The sequence below is a fragment of the Papio anubis genome, chromosome 17, assembly GCF_008728515.1.
Source record: "Papio anubis isolate 15944 chromosome 17, Panubis1.0, whole genome shotgun sequence".
Classification (NCBI taxonomy): domain Eukaryota; kingdom Metazoa; phylum Chordata; class Mammalia; order Primates; family Cercopithecidae; genus Papio; species Papio anubis.
The window spans coordinates 32,917,398-32,935,787 of NC_044992.1; the positions used below are offsets into that span (position 1 = coordinate 32,917,398).

General features: G+C 38.8%; 1 protein-coding gene across 2 annotated transcripts in view; it reads right to left on the reverse strand.

The window, feature by feature from the left end:
• The window catches only part of CLTC (clathrin heavy chain), a 75,071-nt gene that overhangs the window by 41,746 nt on the left and 14,935 nt on the right, over positions 1 to 18,390 (reverse strand). For both annotated transcript variants that reach the window (XM_003912836.5, XM_009190385.4), the window contains exons 2-5: positions 9,409 to 9,616; positions 6,231 to 6,499; positions 5,498 to 5,659; positions 2,579 to 2,692 (exon numbers count right to left, since the gene is read on the reverse strand). In XM_003912836.5, the coding sequence (XP_003912885.2) occupies positions 2,579 to 2,692; positions 5,498 to 5,659; positions 6,231 to 6,499; positions 9,409 to 9,616 (753 nt within the window). The remainder of the gene's footprint in view (positions 1 to 2,578; positions 2,693 to 5,497; positions 5,660 to 6,230; positions 6,500 to 9,408; positions 9,617 to 18,390) is intronic.

Genomic DNA, 18,390 nt, shown 5'->3' on the forward strand with positions numbered 1-18,390 from the left:
TTCCAGCCGGGGCAAAAGAAGGAGACCCTGTCTCTTTAAAGAGGGAGAGGGAAGGGGAGAGGGGGAGAGTGGGAGAGAGAGGGAGGAGGTCCGGCGCAGTGGCTCACGCCTATAATCCCAGCACTTTGGGAGGCCAAGGTGGGTGGATCACGAGGTCAGGAGATCAAGACCATCCTGGCTAACACGGTGAAACCCCGTCTCTACAAAAAATACAAAAAATTAGCCGGGTGTAGTGGTGGGCGCCTGTAGTCCCAGCTACTCGGGGAGCTGAGGCAGGAGAATGGCGTGAACGCGGGAGGCGGAGCTTGCAGTGAGCTGAGATCGCACCACTGCACTCCAGCCTGGGCACAGAGTGAGACTCCGTCTCAAAAAAAAAAAAAAGAAAAAGAAAAAGAAAAGAAGAGAAGAGAAGGAAAGGAAGGGAAAGGGAAAGGGAAAGGAACGAAAAAAGGCCAGGCGCGGTGGCTCAGGCCTGTAATCCCGCGCACTTCGGGAGGCTGAGGCAGGCGGATCACGAGGTCAGGAGATCGACACCATCCTGGCTAACACAGTGAAACCCCGTATTTTGTATTTTGAAAAACTACAAAAAAATTAGCCGGGCATGGTGGTGGGCGCCTGTAGTCCCAGCTACTCATGAGGCTGAGGCAGGAGAATGGCATGAACCCAGGAGGTGGAGCTTGCAGTGAGCCGAGATCCTGCCACTGCACTCCAGCCTGGGCAACAGAAGGAGACTCCGTCTCAAAAAAAAAAAAAAAATTCTAACCAGCTACAGCATTCTCTTAAGCCAAAACCTAATCTAGTGTAAGGCCCTAACTTTCCTCAATTCTGTGAAGGCTCAGAAAGGTGAGAAAACAACAGAAGAAAAATTTGAAGGTAGCAGAAGTTGATTCGTGAGGTTTAAGCAAATAAACTATCTGTACAATATAAAAGTGTAAGGTGAAAACCAAGTACTGATGTAGAAGCTGCAGCAAGATATATGGAAGATCTAGCAAAGATCATTGAAGGCGGTCACACTAAACAACAGATTTTCTCTACAGAGAAGTCAATGCCTGGCTTTAATGGACAGGCTGACTCTCTTATTAGGAACTAATGACGCTGGTGACTTTAAGTTGAAGCCAATGCTCATCTGCTATTCCAAAAATCCTAGGACCTTCAAGAATTATGCTAAATCTACTTTGCCTATGCTATAGAAATGGAACAGCAAAGCCCTGATGACAGCACATCTGTTTACAGCATGGTTTACTAAATATTTTATGCCTGCTGTTCAGACCTACTGCTCAGAAAAAAAAAGATTCCTTTCAAAATATTACTGCTCATCGACAATGCACATAGTCATCCAAGAGCTCTGATGGAGATATACAAGGAGATTAATATTGCTTTCATGTCTGCTAAGACAGCATCCATTCTGAAGCCTATGAATCAAAGAAGCAATTTTGACTTACAAGTCTTCTTATTTAAGAAATATATTTCATAAGACCACAGCTGCCCTGGATAGTGATTCGTCTGATGGATCTGGGCAAAGTAAATTTAAGTGAATCTGGAAAGGATTCACCACAGTACTTTTAAGTAATGGTGAATCTGGAAAGGATTCATCATTCTAGATGTCATTAACAACATTCATGATTCATGGGAGGAAGTCAAAATATCAACATTAAAAGGAGTTTGGAAGAGGCTGATTCCAACCTTCATGGATGATTGAGGGGTTCAAGACTTCAGTGCAGTACATACGGGCAGATGTGGTAGAAATAGCAAGAAAACCAGAATTAGAAATAGAGCCTAAAAATGTGACTGAATTACTGTATCTCCTAGTAAAGGAGCTGTTTCTTAAGGATGAGCAAAGAAAAGTGGTTTCTTGAGATAAAATCTACTGCTGGTGAAGGTGCTGTGAACATTGCTGAATGACAACAAAGCATTTAGATTATTACAGAAACTTAGCTAGTAAAGCACTGGCAGGGTTTGAAAGAACTGACTCCAATTTTGAAAGAAGATCTACTGTGGGTAAAATGCTATCAAACAGCATTGCATAGAGAAATCTTTTGTGAAAGAGTCAACTGATGCAGCAAACTTCTCTGCTGTCTTATTTTAAGAAACTGCCACAGCCACCTCAACCACTCTGATTATTCAGCAGTCACTGACACTGAGACAAGACTTTCCACAAGCAAAAAGATTAAAACTCACTAAAGGCTCAAATAATCATTAACATTTTTTAGCAATAAAGTATTTTTAAATTACAGTATGTATACGGTTTTTCTAGAGATATGCTATTTCACACTTTACAGTAGACTATAGCATAGTGTAAGTGTAACTTTGATCTGCACTGGGAAACCAAATAATTCTTACGACTCACTTTGTTGTGGTATTTAATTTATTGTGGTCGTCTGGAACCAAACCTCATAATATGCCCAAGGTAGGCCTGTACATGAAAGGCCAAGGTATTATTCTACAAAGCTTCACTAATAAACTTTGTAAGAGTATTCTTTTAAGCATCACTTAAATTATATCTACCATGAATAGTCTTTGGGTTAATTTCTTTTAAGAGGAGAGATTTTTTAAAAGTTATTTATTTTGCTTAAAATACCTGCATTGCAACAGGAAAATCATTTTGTGCTTCTGGAGGAAAGAAAACATCCACTGCCTTCTTTGGAAAGGGCTGGTTCCCTGTAGGTGGTGTGCCAACTTCAATAATATGTAACTGTTCAAAAGAAAATCAAAATGTATATAAACCTACACATTAGCAGTTGATCACAGAAGCTTTATTTGTAGCCCCCAAATGGAAACAACCAACATGTTGTACAGAAGATCAATGTTAAATGGTTTTGGTTACATCCATACCATGGAATACTTGGTAATAAAAAGGAACAAACTTTCATGAACATTATGGTGAGTAAAAAAAAGAAGCCAATCTTAAAAGGTCACATACTGTATGATTCCATTTATGTAACATTCCTAAAGTGACAACATTATAGAGATGGAGAATAAATTAGTGGTTGCCAGGAGCTAGGGATGGTGTGAGAGAGGGGGAGTGGGTGGGACTCTACAGTCATAAGGGAAATCACTGTGGTGATAAAACAGTTATCTACTCATGATAAAATGACACAGAATCATACAATTGTACCAATGTCAATTTCCTGGTTTTTCTACTGTACTACAGCTGTGTAAGATGTAGCCATTGGGAGAAACTGGATAAAGAACACAGGGGACTGCTCTGTACTGTCTTTGCAGCTTCCTATAATCTGTATTATTTTAAGATAAATACATTTTTTAAAGTCAGCTGATACTCAGGAGGCTGAGGCAGGAGAATCGCTTGAACCCGGGAGGCGGAGGTTGCAGGAAGCCGGGATTGTGCCACTGCATTCCAGCCTGGGCAACACAGCGAGACTCCATCTCAAAAAAAAAAGTCAGCTGAATATCTGAAATAATCATACCTCAAATAATCTACCTGAAATAAATGGTATAGAAGGGTAATACATTACCTACAAAGGTATTTTTCTCCTAGCTTTCAATTTTAATTTAGTATTTCCAAATAGAAACGTAAGTTGTTTAATTCTTCTCTACCTATACATATACACTAAAACAGAAGGAATGTATATACCTAATTTGAGTTGTCTCTCTAATCACAAACATCCCATAAACTAAATGAGAACATTTTGGTTTAAAATATCCAATGCTGCACGTAAGCCAGGCAAGAGAAAAGTAAATAATCTCAATGAAAAAGTACTATATATTTTCCTTAGTCATGTCAGAAATGAACTCAGACAAAAAATAATTCAGTATCCAAGACACATACCATATGAATGTTATAGGGTCTCATCATCCTTCATTAGGATGACTAGCCACACTGAAAAAAATTGGTATCTTCCTTCAAAAGCCGTGGCAGACAGGATAGCACCATGTAATAAATAACAGGCTCAATAACCTATAAACAGGTTTCTAGATACTGTTCAAAATGACATTGAAACTTTTTTCTAGTAGAACTTTTCAATAAATATCCTGGCCTTATGTTTTAAGGATAATATCTAATTTCTAAAACTATGTGTTTTTTTCTGTTTAAATTCCATCAATTCAGATCTAAATATCAGTGCTTTCTACCCTTGTCACATTGAGGTATTGGCAGCATTATTCCTCAATTCAGGGGCTATGTGAAATTTTAAGCAGAATTGTATCTCATTACTTACTATTTCCTCTCTCCTGACAGGCTACAGATGATCATATTTAAGCAATCTCTATTTCAATTTTTAAGAACTGCTTACTTACCAAGAAAAAGAGACACACGTCCTAACGAAAGTGAAGTTCAAATTTTTTGGTCTGCCTAGAATCTAAACCCTCTTCCTGATGGGACAACAAGAGGGAAGATACTCTTTACAAGTTTTGTTGGTGGTAGAACCAGCCTTCTGTTTTAGGAGCACCAAACACCAAATAATTATTTCCAAACCTCTCAGACGTAAGATGTGGGCATCTGATCTTGCCTATAACTGGACTTCGAACAGGGAGCTAGGAACACAAAGGTATTAGGATTTCAGAGATTCTACTCTGGTAGTGGAAATGGCAGTCAAATCGAATTTCCAAGCATCCAGCAATGCAATCATGGATCCAGAAGTGTCCTCAGAGTTCCATGGAATAGTTGTTGGCTGAGACCCTGACCACTGCTAATTTTCCATTATTTCTCCTCATTTCCTAGTCTTGGTTTTACAGCCTCCCTAGCTGTTGTAAACTATCCAATATCCTTCACTAAATAGACCATTGCTCCAATCAACCAGACCTTGTTTCTATTACCTGCAACTAAGTCTAATACACAAAGTACTACAATTTGTCCAGGTGATTGCAATGTGTAGCCACCGCTGAAAACCACTAACTTATGGCAATGTTATTCAACTATAGTCTACATTACCTCTATATCAAGCCATATAGGGTATTTAAAATGCAGATTATACTAGGAGACCAAGGTGGGAGGATCACTTGGACCCAGAGGTTTGAGACCAGCCTGGGCAATATAGTGAGACCCTGTCTCTACAAAAACACCAAATTTAGCCAGGCATGGTGGCATGTGCCTGTAGTCCCACCTACTTGGGAGGCTGAGACAGAGGTATCACTTGAGCCCAGAAGGTCGAGGCTGCAGTGAGCCCATGACTGCGCTACTGCACTCCAGCCTAGGCAGCAGAGTGACACCCTGTCTCAAAAAGCAAAAAAATAAACAAAAAAACACTATGGGCACCACCTACTAAATCAAACTCTCTAGATGTACAGCATATAAATGTGCACTTTGGCAATCAAAATAAAGAATATAAACAGCCAATAGAACGAGTTGTGAAAGAACATTATTCATTTTAGACAAGTATCACTAGATGCAAAATTTGAACAAATTAAGTCACCACAAATGTGAATACTAAAAATAAATTACTTAGGAAAGGAGAAGGCTATTTTGAAATTAGATGACTAATTCATAGCAGAAAGTCAAATACAAGTTCTCATTAAAATAATTACCAAAGTCAAAACTTACCTTCCCTCCAGCTTGGCCCCGTACTGCAAAACAAAATAATGTTGATTCTTCTGCATTTCCTTCCATCTTAAACTGTGCGAAGCTAGCTGCATGTCCTTCAATGGGCTGAGACACTTTCCTATCTACAGAATATAGCTGCATAGCTCCCACCACACGATTTTGCTATAAAGGATCAAAGAGAATAATGTTTGGAGACCCATAAACCAAAAACTCTCAGATTCATCAAGTAATGAAATAACTAGAATGCTTTGTCATCTTTAGCAGGATTCATAATTATTTGTGACTTCATCTCTCAATATAGATTTGACACTTCTTAACTTAAAATCAGCCCCAAACATTATCTTGTTAAAGCTTAACATTAATGTTTAAAATGTGCCTCATATACAAAAAGGTACAGAAGCATTCATTTTGCAGTAAATACTCCATAATAAATCCCAAATCATTCTTACAGAAACTCAATTTCTACTCAATCTCCACAGAAGAGCTCAAAACGCTTGATAAGAGCGTTCTGAAATTATATGTCAGTATAGCAAGGGAGCGAGGAAGGAAGAAAGGAGGGAAGGAGGGAGGAAGGAGAAGAGAAGGGGTGTGAGGGAGGAAAAAAAAGGTCTTCCAAAATAAGTGAAATTCAACAGGATTGAGTACAGAAAGACCTAATCTCAAAATAAAACTGCATTCTGGGCACCACAGTTTTCTAAACCTCTTCTTTATAAAAAACTAGTTAAAATGTTACCTGTGCAGATATACCAGTCAGAAGTAACCACTTTTGTTTTGCATCTGTACGGTAATTGATAATCTGGCACCCTGCAAGGCTAGAATGGCGATCAAACATTTTCACTGGCTGAGACTCTCCTTCCATACTCCAGTGATAAACTGCATTATCCGTAACAAGAGCAACCGTATTCAAAGAGATCCATTTCCAAAAGGTGACATCATCAGTCATAGTATGAGCCTTCATTTTACTTTTCATTTCAATGTTAAAAATCTGAAGAGTTTTCCCAGCTAAAAACAAAATCAAGAATTATAAATCATTAAAAGCGTAAAGTTTAGAATGAATACCTACCTAGACTAGCTCTGTAACTTCCAAACAAAAATATTTCTATTACGAGACTAATAACTACAGGAGTTGCATCAATACAGCAGCAACCATTAAAGAGGTAACAGCTAAGACTAAGCAATCTACATCTACATTTTAAGCAAAAACTGTATTACCTCTAATAAACACACTTTAAACAGATAGTATGACTTCCATGGAATTCTAAATCCCAACTTAAAGTAAGTCTAATGAATAGTTTTCTTAACAATAATTGAAAACAAAGCCGTTAACTTCATACTTGTAATTAAGTATGTTTACACATAAACTTAGTTGCATCGACACAAGACAAAGCAACTCTGATAACAAACACGTAGGGGAAAGAAAATGTACTTTTTTAAAAGCAGTCATCTCTCATCCAAATAAATCTTGTGGAAACTGCTTTTTACAAAGAGGATCTGCTTCAATTCTGTCTTGTTGCCACTAGCACATAGAGGAAGTGCATGCTACATTTAACTGGCTTAAGATAACAAAGGGAAGGTAGAGGTGCTGGAGGAAAGGAAAGGGAGACAAAGGAAGAGGATAGTTTCAGATGCTGTTAATATACTGGAGGTAAGAACAAAGTTCAAGCTTCATCCAACTAAGAAAGCAAGGATTTAGTTAAAAAAAAGGATGAAATTTGCCTCGAGTGTTAAGAGTCACCAAGTCAGATGCAAAGGCTTGTACTTGTAATTTGAAATCCATCAGTTCAAAATGTGATTTGGTATAAATTAATAGAGGCCAAAGTCCACAACTATCACTAGACTATCAAGATTAGTCTTTAAAGACTAAGAAAAACACCATTCCTGAGACACAGAGAATCTGGCTCCTGAAGGACCGAAATTTTAAGATTCAGGTGCTGGGGCGACACAGAAGGGGGGCAAAACATACAGCTTTGTACTACAACCCTCCTTACCACATGTGCAAAAATTTCTTTCATAAAATGAAGAATGTTATTCCCATCCCACACAGTATGTAAACCACAACCAGACTTGAAAAATTGTGAGAGTTACAGTCCTGTTTATAAAAAGAAGCCAAGAGGTTCAAAACTGGCTTCAGAGGGAAGCAGGATTTTGGACTGACTGACTTTCCTTTGCTGTCTTCCTCAATCCCCCAATTATTCGGGATTGGAGTATATATATAAGTGTAGTGGTTTGGGGAGGGGGACAAGAGATGACAGCTTGCCTCCATAGTGCAGACATATAGGGACAAATCTATGATGCTATTGTACAATGCTCCGAAAATATTTTCAATTTATTCTTTTCATAGAACAGGACAATAACTAACACAACCTAATTTAAGATAACTCACCATCTGCACACATAAGAAAGCGTTAAGAAATGTGATAAGATAACAATAACATTAAAAATAGAAAAGAATTTTGGCAAAATTAAAATTATGGCCTTTTAACAGAGAGGTATGGGAACTGCTAAGGACCTGAATTTAAATTCTTTAAAGAGTCTGAAGGAAGCTTAATACCCTAAATAGAAGTAACAGAAGTAAAACACTTACTGTCACAAAACATCTGGTCCCATGTGAAAGCTGGACAATTTTTCCTCGAGATGAGATGAGCTTCTATCTTAGATATGTGATAGTGACTTATGTGTTTGAATATGCTAGTCCTACCCAACCCTATTTACTCTCCAACTAGTATTATTACTACATACAAAGTTTAAATCATGTAAAGCAAAGTCAAAGTTCGGCACCTCTAACAACTCAGTCACAAATTTATCAAGAAATTACTGGGAACTTGAACTTTTCTTCCTTCTATCAAAATGAGAAACAAAGCAAAAAATAGGCAATCAAATGCCTTTTTAAGAGTCAGTTTTTCACCGAGCCCTCTTAAAAACATCTGTTTTAACGGGTCAATTAGTCTCATCCTAAAGTTCAAAGGAATACAGGCTCCCTGACAGTCTAAGAGTATTTGAACTCTGTTTATTCTAAGCTGCACAGTTCCCGTGTTGGGACAATTAAAAAGTTAGTCTGAATAAACTCAAATACACTTCACTCAAGAGCTTTAATATCCACCTAAATACAAACACACTTTAAACAATTACTGTAAATTCAAGCCCTTTCTAGAACCCAATAATCTAAGTGAAACACAAGCCTGAAGTACAAAAAAAAGCACAGAATCAAAGGCAAGTTTATTATCATACAAAATTCTGCCATGTTTAGGTGCTAATATTAGTAAAGTATGTTCTATTCCAGAATATGAATCACTAATTTGTTTCCTCTGTAGAGAGATATGTTTAGCACAGTCTTATACCAGATACAAAATATAAATGCATTTATTCTAAAACTTAAAATTATTCTAAGTAGATCTATGTTAAGATATTCCACAGATACATTCCAAGTAAAAGTCATTAAAGTGGTTTAAATCAAGTTCGGTATCAGCAGATCAATTTTCTTTAACCAAATTTAATCAATATACTTAAAAACGTAAACTCTAGTTATTGCACTTGCATAAATACATAGGAAGAGTTGCCTGGGCGTGGTGGCTCACGCCTGTAATCTCAGCACTCTGGGAGGCCGAGGCAGGCAGATCATGAGGTCAGGAGTTTGAGACTAGCCTGGCCAAAATAGTGAAACCTCATCTCTACTAAAAATACAAAAAAACTAGCCAGTGGTGGTGGCAGGCATCTGTAATTCAGCTACTCGGGAGGCTGAGGCAAGAGAATCACGTGAACCTGGGAGGCGGAGGTTGCAGTGAGCCAAGATCGCACCATTGCACTCCAGCCTGGGCGACAAGAGTAAAACTCCGTCTCAAAAAAAAACAAAAAACAAACAAACAAAAAAACAAACAGGAAGAGTTTTAAGAAAAACCGACAATTTTTTATACCTTTCAGTGCAATTACTTTGCTAGCTGGATTCATGATGGCGCTGTCTGCTGAAATTGGTCTTCGAATTGGATTACTTGGGTCATTCATATCAATGATTACCACCTGGGCCTGCTCTCCTACTTTTTCTCTAATGCAGATGAATTTGTCAGACTCCATAGTCAGGGTACTGAAGCCAATGTTTGCTGGGTTGATACCCAGGTTCTGGAGCTAGAAAATATAATAATAAACCATGTTACCAAGTGTATTCCAAAGAGTTGACATTCATATATGCTCATCAACACAAATCCTCACTTAACATTAATGCTTCAAGGTCACAATAACATCTACATTATGTTAATTAAAGTGAGACTATTAATAGCCAAGTATTGGACCTTCTCTTCTTCCAACAAACATGGCATTCAACTGTTTCAAATAAGAGGTAGAACAAATACAGATGAAGTTAAAGGAAAGAGCAATATCTGCAAGGCAGCACTCATGGTTCAAGCGATTTGAGGTAATTGAGTTTCTTGATTTATTTTAAGACCTTGGAACTATTGGACCAGTCCTCTCTTACCCCCCTTAACATGTAGCTGTTATTTGTTCACGCTTCAAGAATCTGAAAAATTAAGTTACAAGCATAAAAAGATTTAAAATGTCACAGAGTTCTTGATCTAAATAAAGGAACTTGAATAGCAAGAGCAAACAAGTTCTAATTCTGTGCAAAAAGTGCCAAAACAAAGATATGTAAGAGGGATCTTGTCAAAGGCTACACAGCTAAAGCAATGTGTTCAAGGGAGGCAGGCGAGATAATTCTCAATAGAAAGCGCATGTGGTAAAACACAGAGATGTAAAAGTGTGGTTGGCTATGGGAACTACAAGTACTTTTCTAACACTATCGGCTTGAGGGAGTACAGAATTAAGGTTAGAGAGATGAGCAAGGGCCAGACTGACAAGCTAAACATACCTCAGTAAGAATCCTGAGTTTATTCTACAGGCAAAGGGAGCTACTTAAGGATTTTAACAAGGAAAATAATGGAATTAGATTTGCTTTGTGTACTCAGAAAATACTAAAGTATCTGCTAAACAAATATAGAGGATCTAAAGATGGTAGGTCTTTGCAAACCAATTAAGCATGTAAGAACAAAAGTCACCAGTTACTAGGAGGAAATCTCTACCAGAGTGGGTTATTAATACTCTTGGTGACTAACTATGGTATAACAGATTAAGTCCTACTAAAAGAAGCTACAATGGAGGCTTTATTTTATTAGCCTTGGCCAGACTAGTTTTATCCCCCTTTCCTCCAAGGATAATATAATAAATTCACATGGTACAAAATACACACACACACACACACACCCCAGAAAAGAAAAAGCATGGGAAAAAAAAAAATCAAGTCTTTCTGTCACCCTTGTCCTCTAGCAATACAGTTTCCCTCCACAGATACCACCACTGTCACTATTATCTTATGGACTAAACCAGCCAAGTTAACTGTATTTTATTTAAATTCTTTTGTCAAACTCTTCTGCTAATAGTGCTTAAACATAACCAGGCCAGGCTCTGAATAAGATATAAGACTACAAGGCTACATTTTACTTTCTCTTCACTCTTCTGTCTCAATTACTGCTGGTATTGAGTTATAAATGTTGTAACTCAGTTATAAAGTGTAGTTACAGTAACTCAGTTACTGAATACAGGGGCAAGGAGTCAAACAACTGTCTAACCATTAATACAAACATCGTAATAAAGTAGAAGATTAACCTGCTTTACAAGCTCAAGTATATGCTGTAATGCAAGGCAAATACAATAGCTTCAAAGTATGTAACTTACATTTACTTATAGTAAAGGCTTATAAACCATTAATTTTAACTTCTTCCTGACTTTAACTTTTCTTTTGAGACAGGATCTCACATCTATTTTTCTGAGTAGAGGGTCCTTAGACTTGTTAAGTTTAATTGATAATCAGCCTTTCCAATAATTGGAGAAAATATTCCAGTGGGCTCATAAAGTTCATAAAGCTATAAACCTAAAAGCAATTAAGTTATCCTGTAAGAATCCTAAGCTACCCTGTAAGAATTCTGTTTCTAAGTCTCTACCAAGCCTTCACCTAAGGCACTGAGTTTCACCTGTCACAGTTTAAGTCCCACAGTGTTTGAGGAAGTCAGAGTAAAAATAGTGTTAGTCAAATAGTGAAATTAAATTCAAAACCACGAAAGTTAACCACAGACACTACTAACTGAACCCCAAATGATTCTAACAGATTCCTTCCTACTCCTCAACTTCAGAGGCAGGTGGAAGATGACTTTAAGAAAACACTATCAGAAAATAAAGAGGAGGAAAAACGGAAGTCAAAAACTTGTGTTTCCAATTCCTTGTTAGATCCCCAGAAAAAAAGCAGTAAGAAAAACACGTTGCATCAGTTAGCAATTACCTTCAGCCTCAGGGTGTTTTACTTGTAGGAAAAAAACCAAAGATTTGGCCTGGCACCTTGGTTCACACCTATAATCTCAGCACTTCAGGAGGCTGAGACGAGAGGATCACTTGAGCCCAGGAGTTTGAGACCAGCCTGGGCAACATAGTGAGACCCCATCTCTGCAAAAACTTTAAAAAAATAAGTAAATAAAAGATCTGGCTTTAAAGGGACAGAACTGCCTGCAACCCTAATCTATGTAATCCTTATATTACTTTCTCAAACACATGCTACCAAGAGAGCTATGCATATATATTTTTGATCTCCTTCAGGAATGTATTGGTACTACTCAAAATAATCCATGTGGAAAAGACATAAATCCTTTATTCAAAAAACGCAAAATTAAACAGGAGAAAAGTGACAAACTTTTTTTTTTGAGATGGAGTCTTGCTCTGTCACCAGGCTGAAGTACAGTGGCTCGATCTCAGCTCACTGCAATCTCCGCCTCCTGGGTTCAAGTGATTCTCCTGCCTCAGCCTCCTGAGTAGCTGGAACTACAGGAGTGCGCCAATGCACCCAGCTAATTTTTTGTATTTTAGTAGAAATGGGGTTTCACCATGTTGGCCAGGATGGTCTCGATCTCCCGACCTCATGGTCCACCCACCTCAGCCTCAGTCTAGACAAGAACAGAAAAGTATCCCGTAACATGTAATTCTTTCTTTTCCTCTCTCCCTCAACCTCTACTAGTGAATGTAGTGTTATTCTACTATGAATGCAGTTATTAGAAAAACAGTGATATGGGTTACTTCCCTAGGATTTCTGTCCCTGTTTGAGTTAAAACACCAGCAAACATGAACATAATTCTAAAGTTTCAAGTTTTTTTTTTTTTTTGAAACTGAGTCTCATTCTGTCACCAGTCTGGAATGCAGTGGCGCAATCTTGGCTCGCCGCAATCTCTATCTCCCCAGTTCAAGCGATTCTCCTGCCTCAGCCTCCCAAGTAGCTGGGACTACAGGTGTGCACCACTATGCCCAGCTAATTTGTGTATTTTTAGTACAGACCTATTCCTACTGGCTAACAGAAGGTTAAATTTGCTTCCACCTCTTCAAATAAGGTAGGTAAGACTGTTTTCCTTACTGATGTTCCTTGCAAATGAGAATGTTTAGAACACTCAGCAATTCTTCCCGTATTTTCCTGTTATATATTCAAAAGAGAAATATGCCAAAGCACACAATAACAGGACAAGTCACTCTCATTAACTGCCAGTCTGGTTTAGGTATACCCTTACAATAGGAACATATAACAGGGTTGCCAAACTATATAACTATGTCTAGTAATATCAATATAGATTAAAACTTTTAAAATGCAACACATTTTAAAACAGGTTTTATTTTCAAAACAGCACATACTAACCATAAAGTATTCTCAGTCAGTTATAAAGGTGTGATGGTATATAAACTATACCACAGAAACTGTATTTTTATTCTTTATTTATTGAGACACGGTCTCGCCTTGTTGCCCAGGCTGGAGTGCAGTGGTACCACTAAAGCCTCAACCCTCCAGGATCAAGTGATCTTCCTACTTCAACCTCCTCAGTACCTGAGACTACAGGCGCCACCATGCCTGGCTAATTTTTTTTTTTTTTAGAGACAGGTTCTCCCTATGTTACCCAGGCTGGTCTCGAACTCCTGGGCTCAAGCAATCCTCCCACCTCGACCTCCCAGTGTTGGGATTACAGGTATGAACCACTGTGCCCAATCAGAAACTGAATTATAGACTATGGAACTAAGCACGGATAAAGTCAAAGGACATACCCAACATTCTCTATAAATTTGCAGGTATTTTCAGAGGACATATCTGAAATACATGTAGTATATCTGGATACATGTAGTATCCAAACTACAGCTACATTTTATTATCCTCTCAATCTGCAAAATGCCATTAGTGTTGAAGCTGGGGATATCCTATTTTAAGACATGCTTGGATATTCCTATGATAAAGTTTTTTTTAACTTAAAAGAATTCTAATTTTGCTGTTACAAGAATATGGAGTCAGTAAACTAGGGTCCAAAAAACGGGCTTGTTTTTTTGAATAGTTATCATGTGCATACAGTAAAGCACTAAAATCTCACAAAGGTTATACTACGAAAAGTCACCCACCCCATCTTTCCAGTAATACCCTTCTCCCCTAAGCAATTAGAGATACTTTTGCATCTCAGAGCTATCCTGTAGCATATGAAAGTATGTATTTCCTCCGCCCTTTTCCAACAGAATGGCACAAGACACAAAAGTATACAAATAAACTGCTTCCTTGTTTTTACAGAAAAGCACCCAAACTTTGTAACTCATTTGGTTTCCAGATTAGATTTTGGCCTGCAAGTGGCACCTAAACCTGGATCTAAAAAGGTAATTAAACAAATTTATTCCCTATTTATTCTTCAAAACTCTGAAGTACCCTGGAGTTACATGTTACAAATGATTTTAAAATGCTTCCTTTCCCTGGCATCTCCTTCCTTCTCCATTCCAACTTCCATTAACAGGAGGAGGTGGGAAGTAAAAGGTAGGATTCTGTTTTTATAATGAGAAAATAGTACTTCGGCTTCCCCATAATCTAGAGCAGGGGTCCCGAACCACAGGCTGCGGACCAGTATCCGTCCGTTGCCTGTTAGCAACTGGGCCACAAAGCAGGAGGTGAGCAGCCAATGAGCAGGCATCACTGCCTGAGCTCTACCTCCTGCCATTTCAGCCGCAGCATTAGATTCTCATAGGCACGCGAACCCTATCGTGAACTGTGCAGGCGAGGGATCTAGGATGCTCACTCCTTATGAGAATCTAACTAATGCCTGGTGATCTGAGGTGAAACAATTTCATCTGAGACCATCCCACTCCACTCCCACCCCACTTCCACCCCCAATCAGTGGAAAAATTGTCTTCGACAAAACGGGTCCCTGATGCCAAAAAGGTTGTGGACCACTGATCTAGAGAACAGAGGCTGTGTTTATGTTTCCTCATCTGAAACATCTGAGATGACATTTTATATCTCAGAGGTGTGAAGATTTAATGTGAATGCAAAGAACAATGCCTGACATCTAGCAGCTCAATAGATACTGCCTTTTGTTTCGGATTTTTTGAGATAGGGTCTCACTCTGTCACCCAAGCTGGAGTGCAGTGGTGTGATCATAGCTCACTGTATCCTTAAACTCCTGGGATCAAGCAATCCAGAGCTCACTGATATTAACTATTAACATATACAACGTATCAGTACTTTAAGCCAGCTCAAGATTAGCTTTTTTGCATTTGCATTTTACTATCTGCTTAATTCAGCTGTCCATAGGTTGGCTGAAACTCTGGAGTGAATTTCTTTTAACTACTGATAATAGATTTGTGGTCTCTGGCTGCTTAACTGACTCGGACACTACAAAATGCTTTTTTTTTTTTTTTTTTTTAAAGTTTGTTTTTGTTGGGGAGGTGAGGAGAAAAGAAAATTACACTTTAGGACTTCCAATTTTTTTTTTTTCTGATACAGGGTCTTGTTCTGTTGTGGCCCAGGGTGGAATTCAGTGGCCCAATCATGTGTCACTGCAGCTTCAAACTCCTGGGCTGCTTAATTCAGCTGTCCATAGGTTGGCTGAAGCTCTGGGTGTGAATTTCTTTTAACTACTGATAATAGTAGCCTTCCAAATAGATGGGACCACCCATACGCCACCATGCCCAGCTAATTTTTTTTTTTTTTTTTGTAGAGACAAGGTAGCACTTTGTTTCCCAGGCTGGTCTCCAACTCCTGGGCTTAAGGGCCTCGGCCTCCCAAAGTGCTGGGATTACAAGCATGAGTCACCGCGCCAGGCCAAAAAAAAAAACAAACTTTTTTTTTATTTTTTATTTTTAAAGAAACTTCAGGTTGGGTGCGGTGGCTCAAGCCTGTAATCCCAGCACTTTGGAAGGCCGAGACGGGCGGATCATGAGGTCAGGAGATCGAGACCATCCTGGCTAACACGGTGAAACCCCGTCTCTACTAAAAATACAAAAAATTAGCTGGGCGTGGTGGTGGGTGCCTGTAGTTCCAGCTACTCGGGAGGCGGAGGCAGGAGAATGGCGTGAACCCAGGAGGCGGAGCTTGCAGTGAGCCAAGATTGCGCCACTGCACTCCAGCCTGGGCGACAGAACGAGACTCCATATCAAAAGAAAAAAAAAAGAAGAAACTTCAGAGACGTAACTGAAAGTAACATGATCATTCCTGGATTCTGATTTAAACCAAACAATATTTAGGGACAATGAGAAAATATGAATATGGACTGGTTTTCTGATAGTTCTTAAATATCAGGGCGCTATAAATAATATAATAAGAAAATGTCCTGGCGAGATGTGGTAACTCATTCCTGTAATCCCAGCACTTTGGGAGGCTGAGGTGGGCGGATTACCTGAGGCCCAGAGTTCAAGACCAGCCTGGCCAACATGGTGAAACCCCGTCTCTACTAAAAATACAAAAACAAACAAAAAAAATTAGCCAGGCATGGTGGTGGGCACCTGTAATCCCAGCTACTCGGGAGACTGAGGCAGGAGAATCGCTTGAACCCAGAAGGCAAAGGCTGCAGTAAGCCAAGATTGTGCCATTGCACTCCAGCCTGGGTGACAAGAGTGAAACTCCATCTCAAGAGAAAAAAAAAAAAAAAAAAAGAAAGAAAGAAAATGTCCTTATTTTCTAAAGATGCAAGCTGAAGTATTTACAGGTAAAATATGATAGCCTGAATTTACTTAAAATGTTTAAGCAAAACAAACAAAGACAAGCAAATTTATAAGACTGGGCATGGTGGTTCACACCTGTAATCCCAGTGCTTTTGGAGGTTGAGGTAGGAGACTAGCCTGAGGCCTGGAGTTCAGTTCGAGACCAGCCTGGGCAACAAGGGAAGCAGAGGTTGCAGTGAGCCGAGATTGCGCCACCGCACTCCAGCCTGGGCGACAGAGCAAGACTGTCTCCCAAAAAAAAAAAAAAACCAAACAAACAAAAAAACACATCAGCAATGAGACTCAGAAATCTACGTTGAATGCTCATCAGTTTTTAATGGTTTAAACTTTGTTTTTCCTGTCTTGGTTTTGAAAATATACTCCATTTGATTGTAAATATGGAAAATGGAAAGGGAAAAAGTATCCATCCTTACTTGAGAGGGAGCAAAGCAGCATGCCTAGGTGCTACCTGAAAGGTTAAGGTGATTTAACACACATCAAGCTCTTAGTGTGGGAGCACAGAGCACTCTATTATTTGATGAACTTCTAGTTCTGGGACTATGGTATTATAATATAGACTGTTCGTAGTTTTGCTCTTGTTGCCCAGGCTGGAGTGCAATGGTGCGATCTCGGTTCACAACAAACTCCACCTCCCGGGTTCAAGCCATTCTGCCTCAGCCTCCCAAGTAGTTAGGATTACAGGCATGTGCCACCATGCCTGGCTAATTTTGTATTTTTAGAGAGACGGGGTTTCTCCATGTTGGTCAGGCTGGTCTCAAACTCCTGACCTCAGGTGATCTGCCCGCCTCGGCCTCCCAAAATGCTGGGACTGCAGGCATGAGCCACCGCGCCCAGTCGATATAGACTGTTCTTAAACAGACTGTTTTTGGCATCATGCTACTGTTATATACTCAAACCTTACCTGGGCTAATTTGCTTTGTTCACATGCTCCTAAAGACAGAATGGGGAAACCCTGATAGATCAAGGAATCAGGAAACTTAGTGGTGTTGCATGAGCATCTTAACAGAATATATTAGTGATCAAACTATGAAAATATTGTTAAGAGGAGCAAAGAGGCCATGGTCCTATTGATATATTTAATTCAATACTATATACATTAAGGGCAGAAAATGCTAGCTTAAAACGTACGACCAAATAAAATCATAATTTTTTCAAGGCCTAATTCTTTAACTACCTAAAGACAACTCTCCATTAGCACCAAGGCGCACTCTCAGCAATCATTCCAATCTATCTGTTTGTGCCTACAGACACCACATAATTAAAGGAGTAATAGATTTGCTTTGAGCATACTAATTTCAACCATCAGTTCTCACATTTGATCAGTTAAGAATAAACTCATTGGAAATTGGCTTCTCTATAAGTATACCTAAGAGTTTGTTTCCTAATGAATGACTCATAAACTTGTAGTATAACTCATTCACCAGCTGTATCAGCTGAAAATCAAAATACATGAAAACCAGTTTATGACAGCATTACTAAGGACTTATGTTTCACAATTATTGCTTGGCTTCACACTTTCCAGATCCTCCTTGTTTCATCTAAATAGGGAAAATGTAAAGGAAGTATGTATGAGCTACTATATTTCAGATGGAGCAATTTTCTGCAAATGAATTTTGTATCTTACCAAGGACTTTAGAAGTGTTACCACTATAGAGTTAATAGGTCAACAATCTGAGAGACCTGATGATATTAGTATGTCATTCTGATACCATTAATCTCTCAATACAAGAATTTTTAAGTCAGTACTTAAAGATTTGGTTAACTTCCTAACCCAAGTATTTCACTAAACATAATTTCCTTTAAAAGCTCCTAAACATCCTCTACCTTCTCTAGTATCAATTACGGTGAAAAAA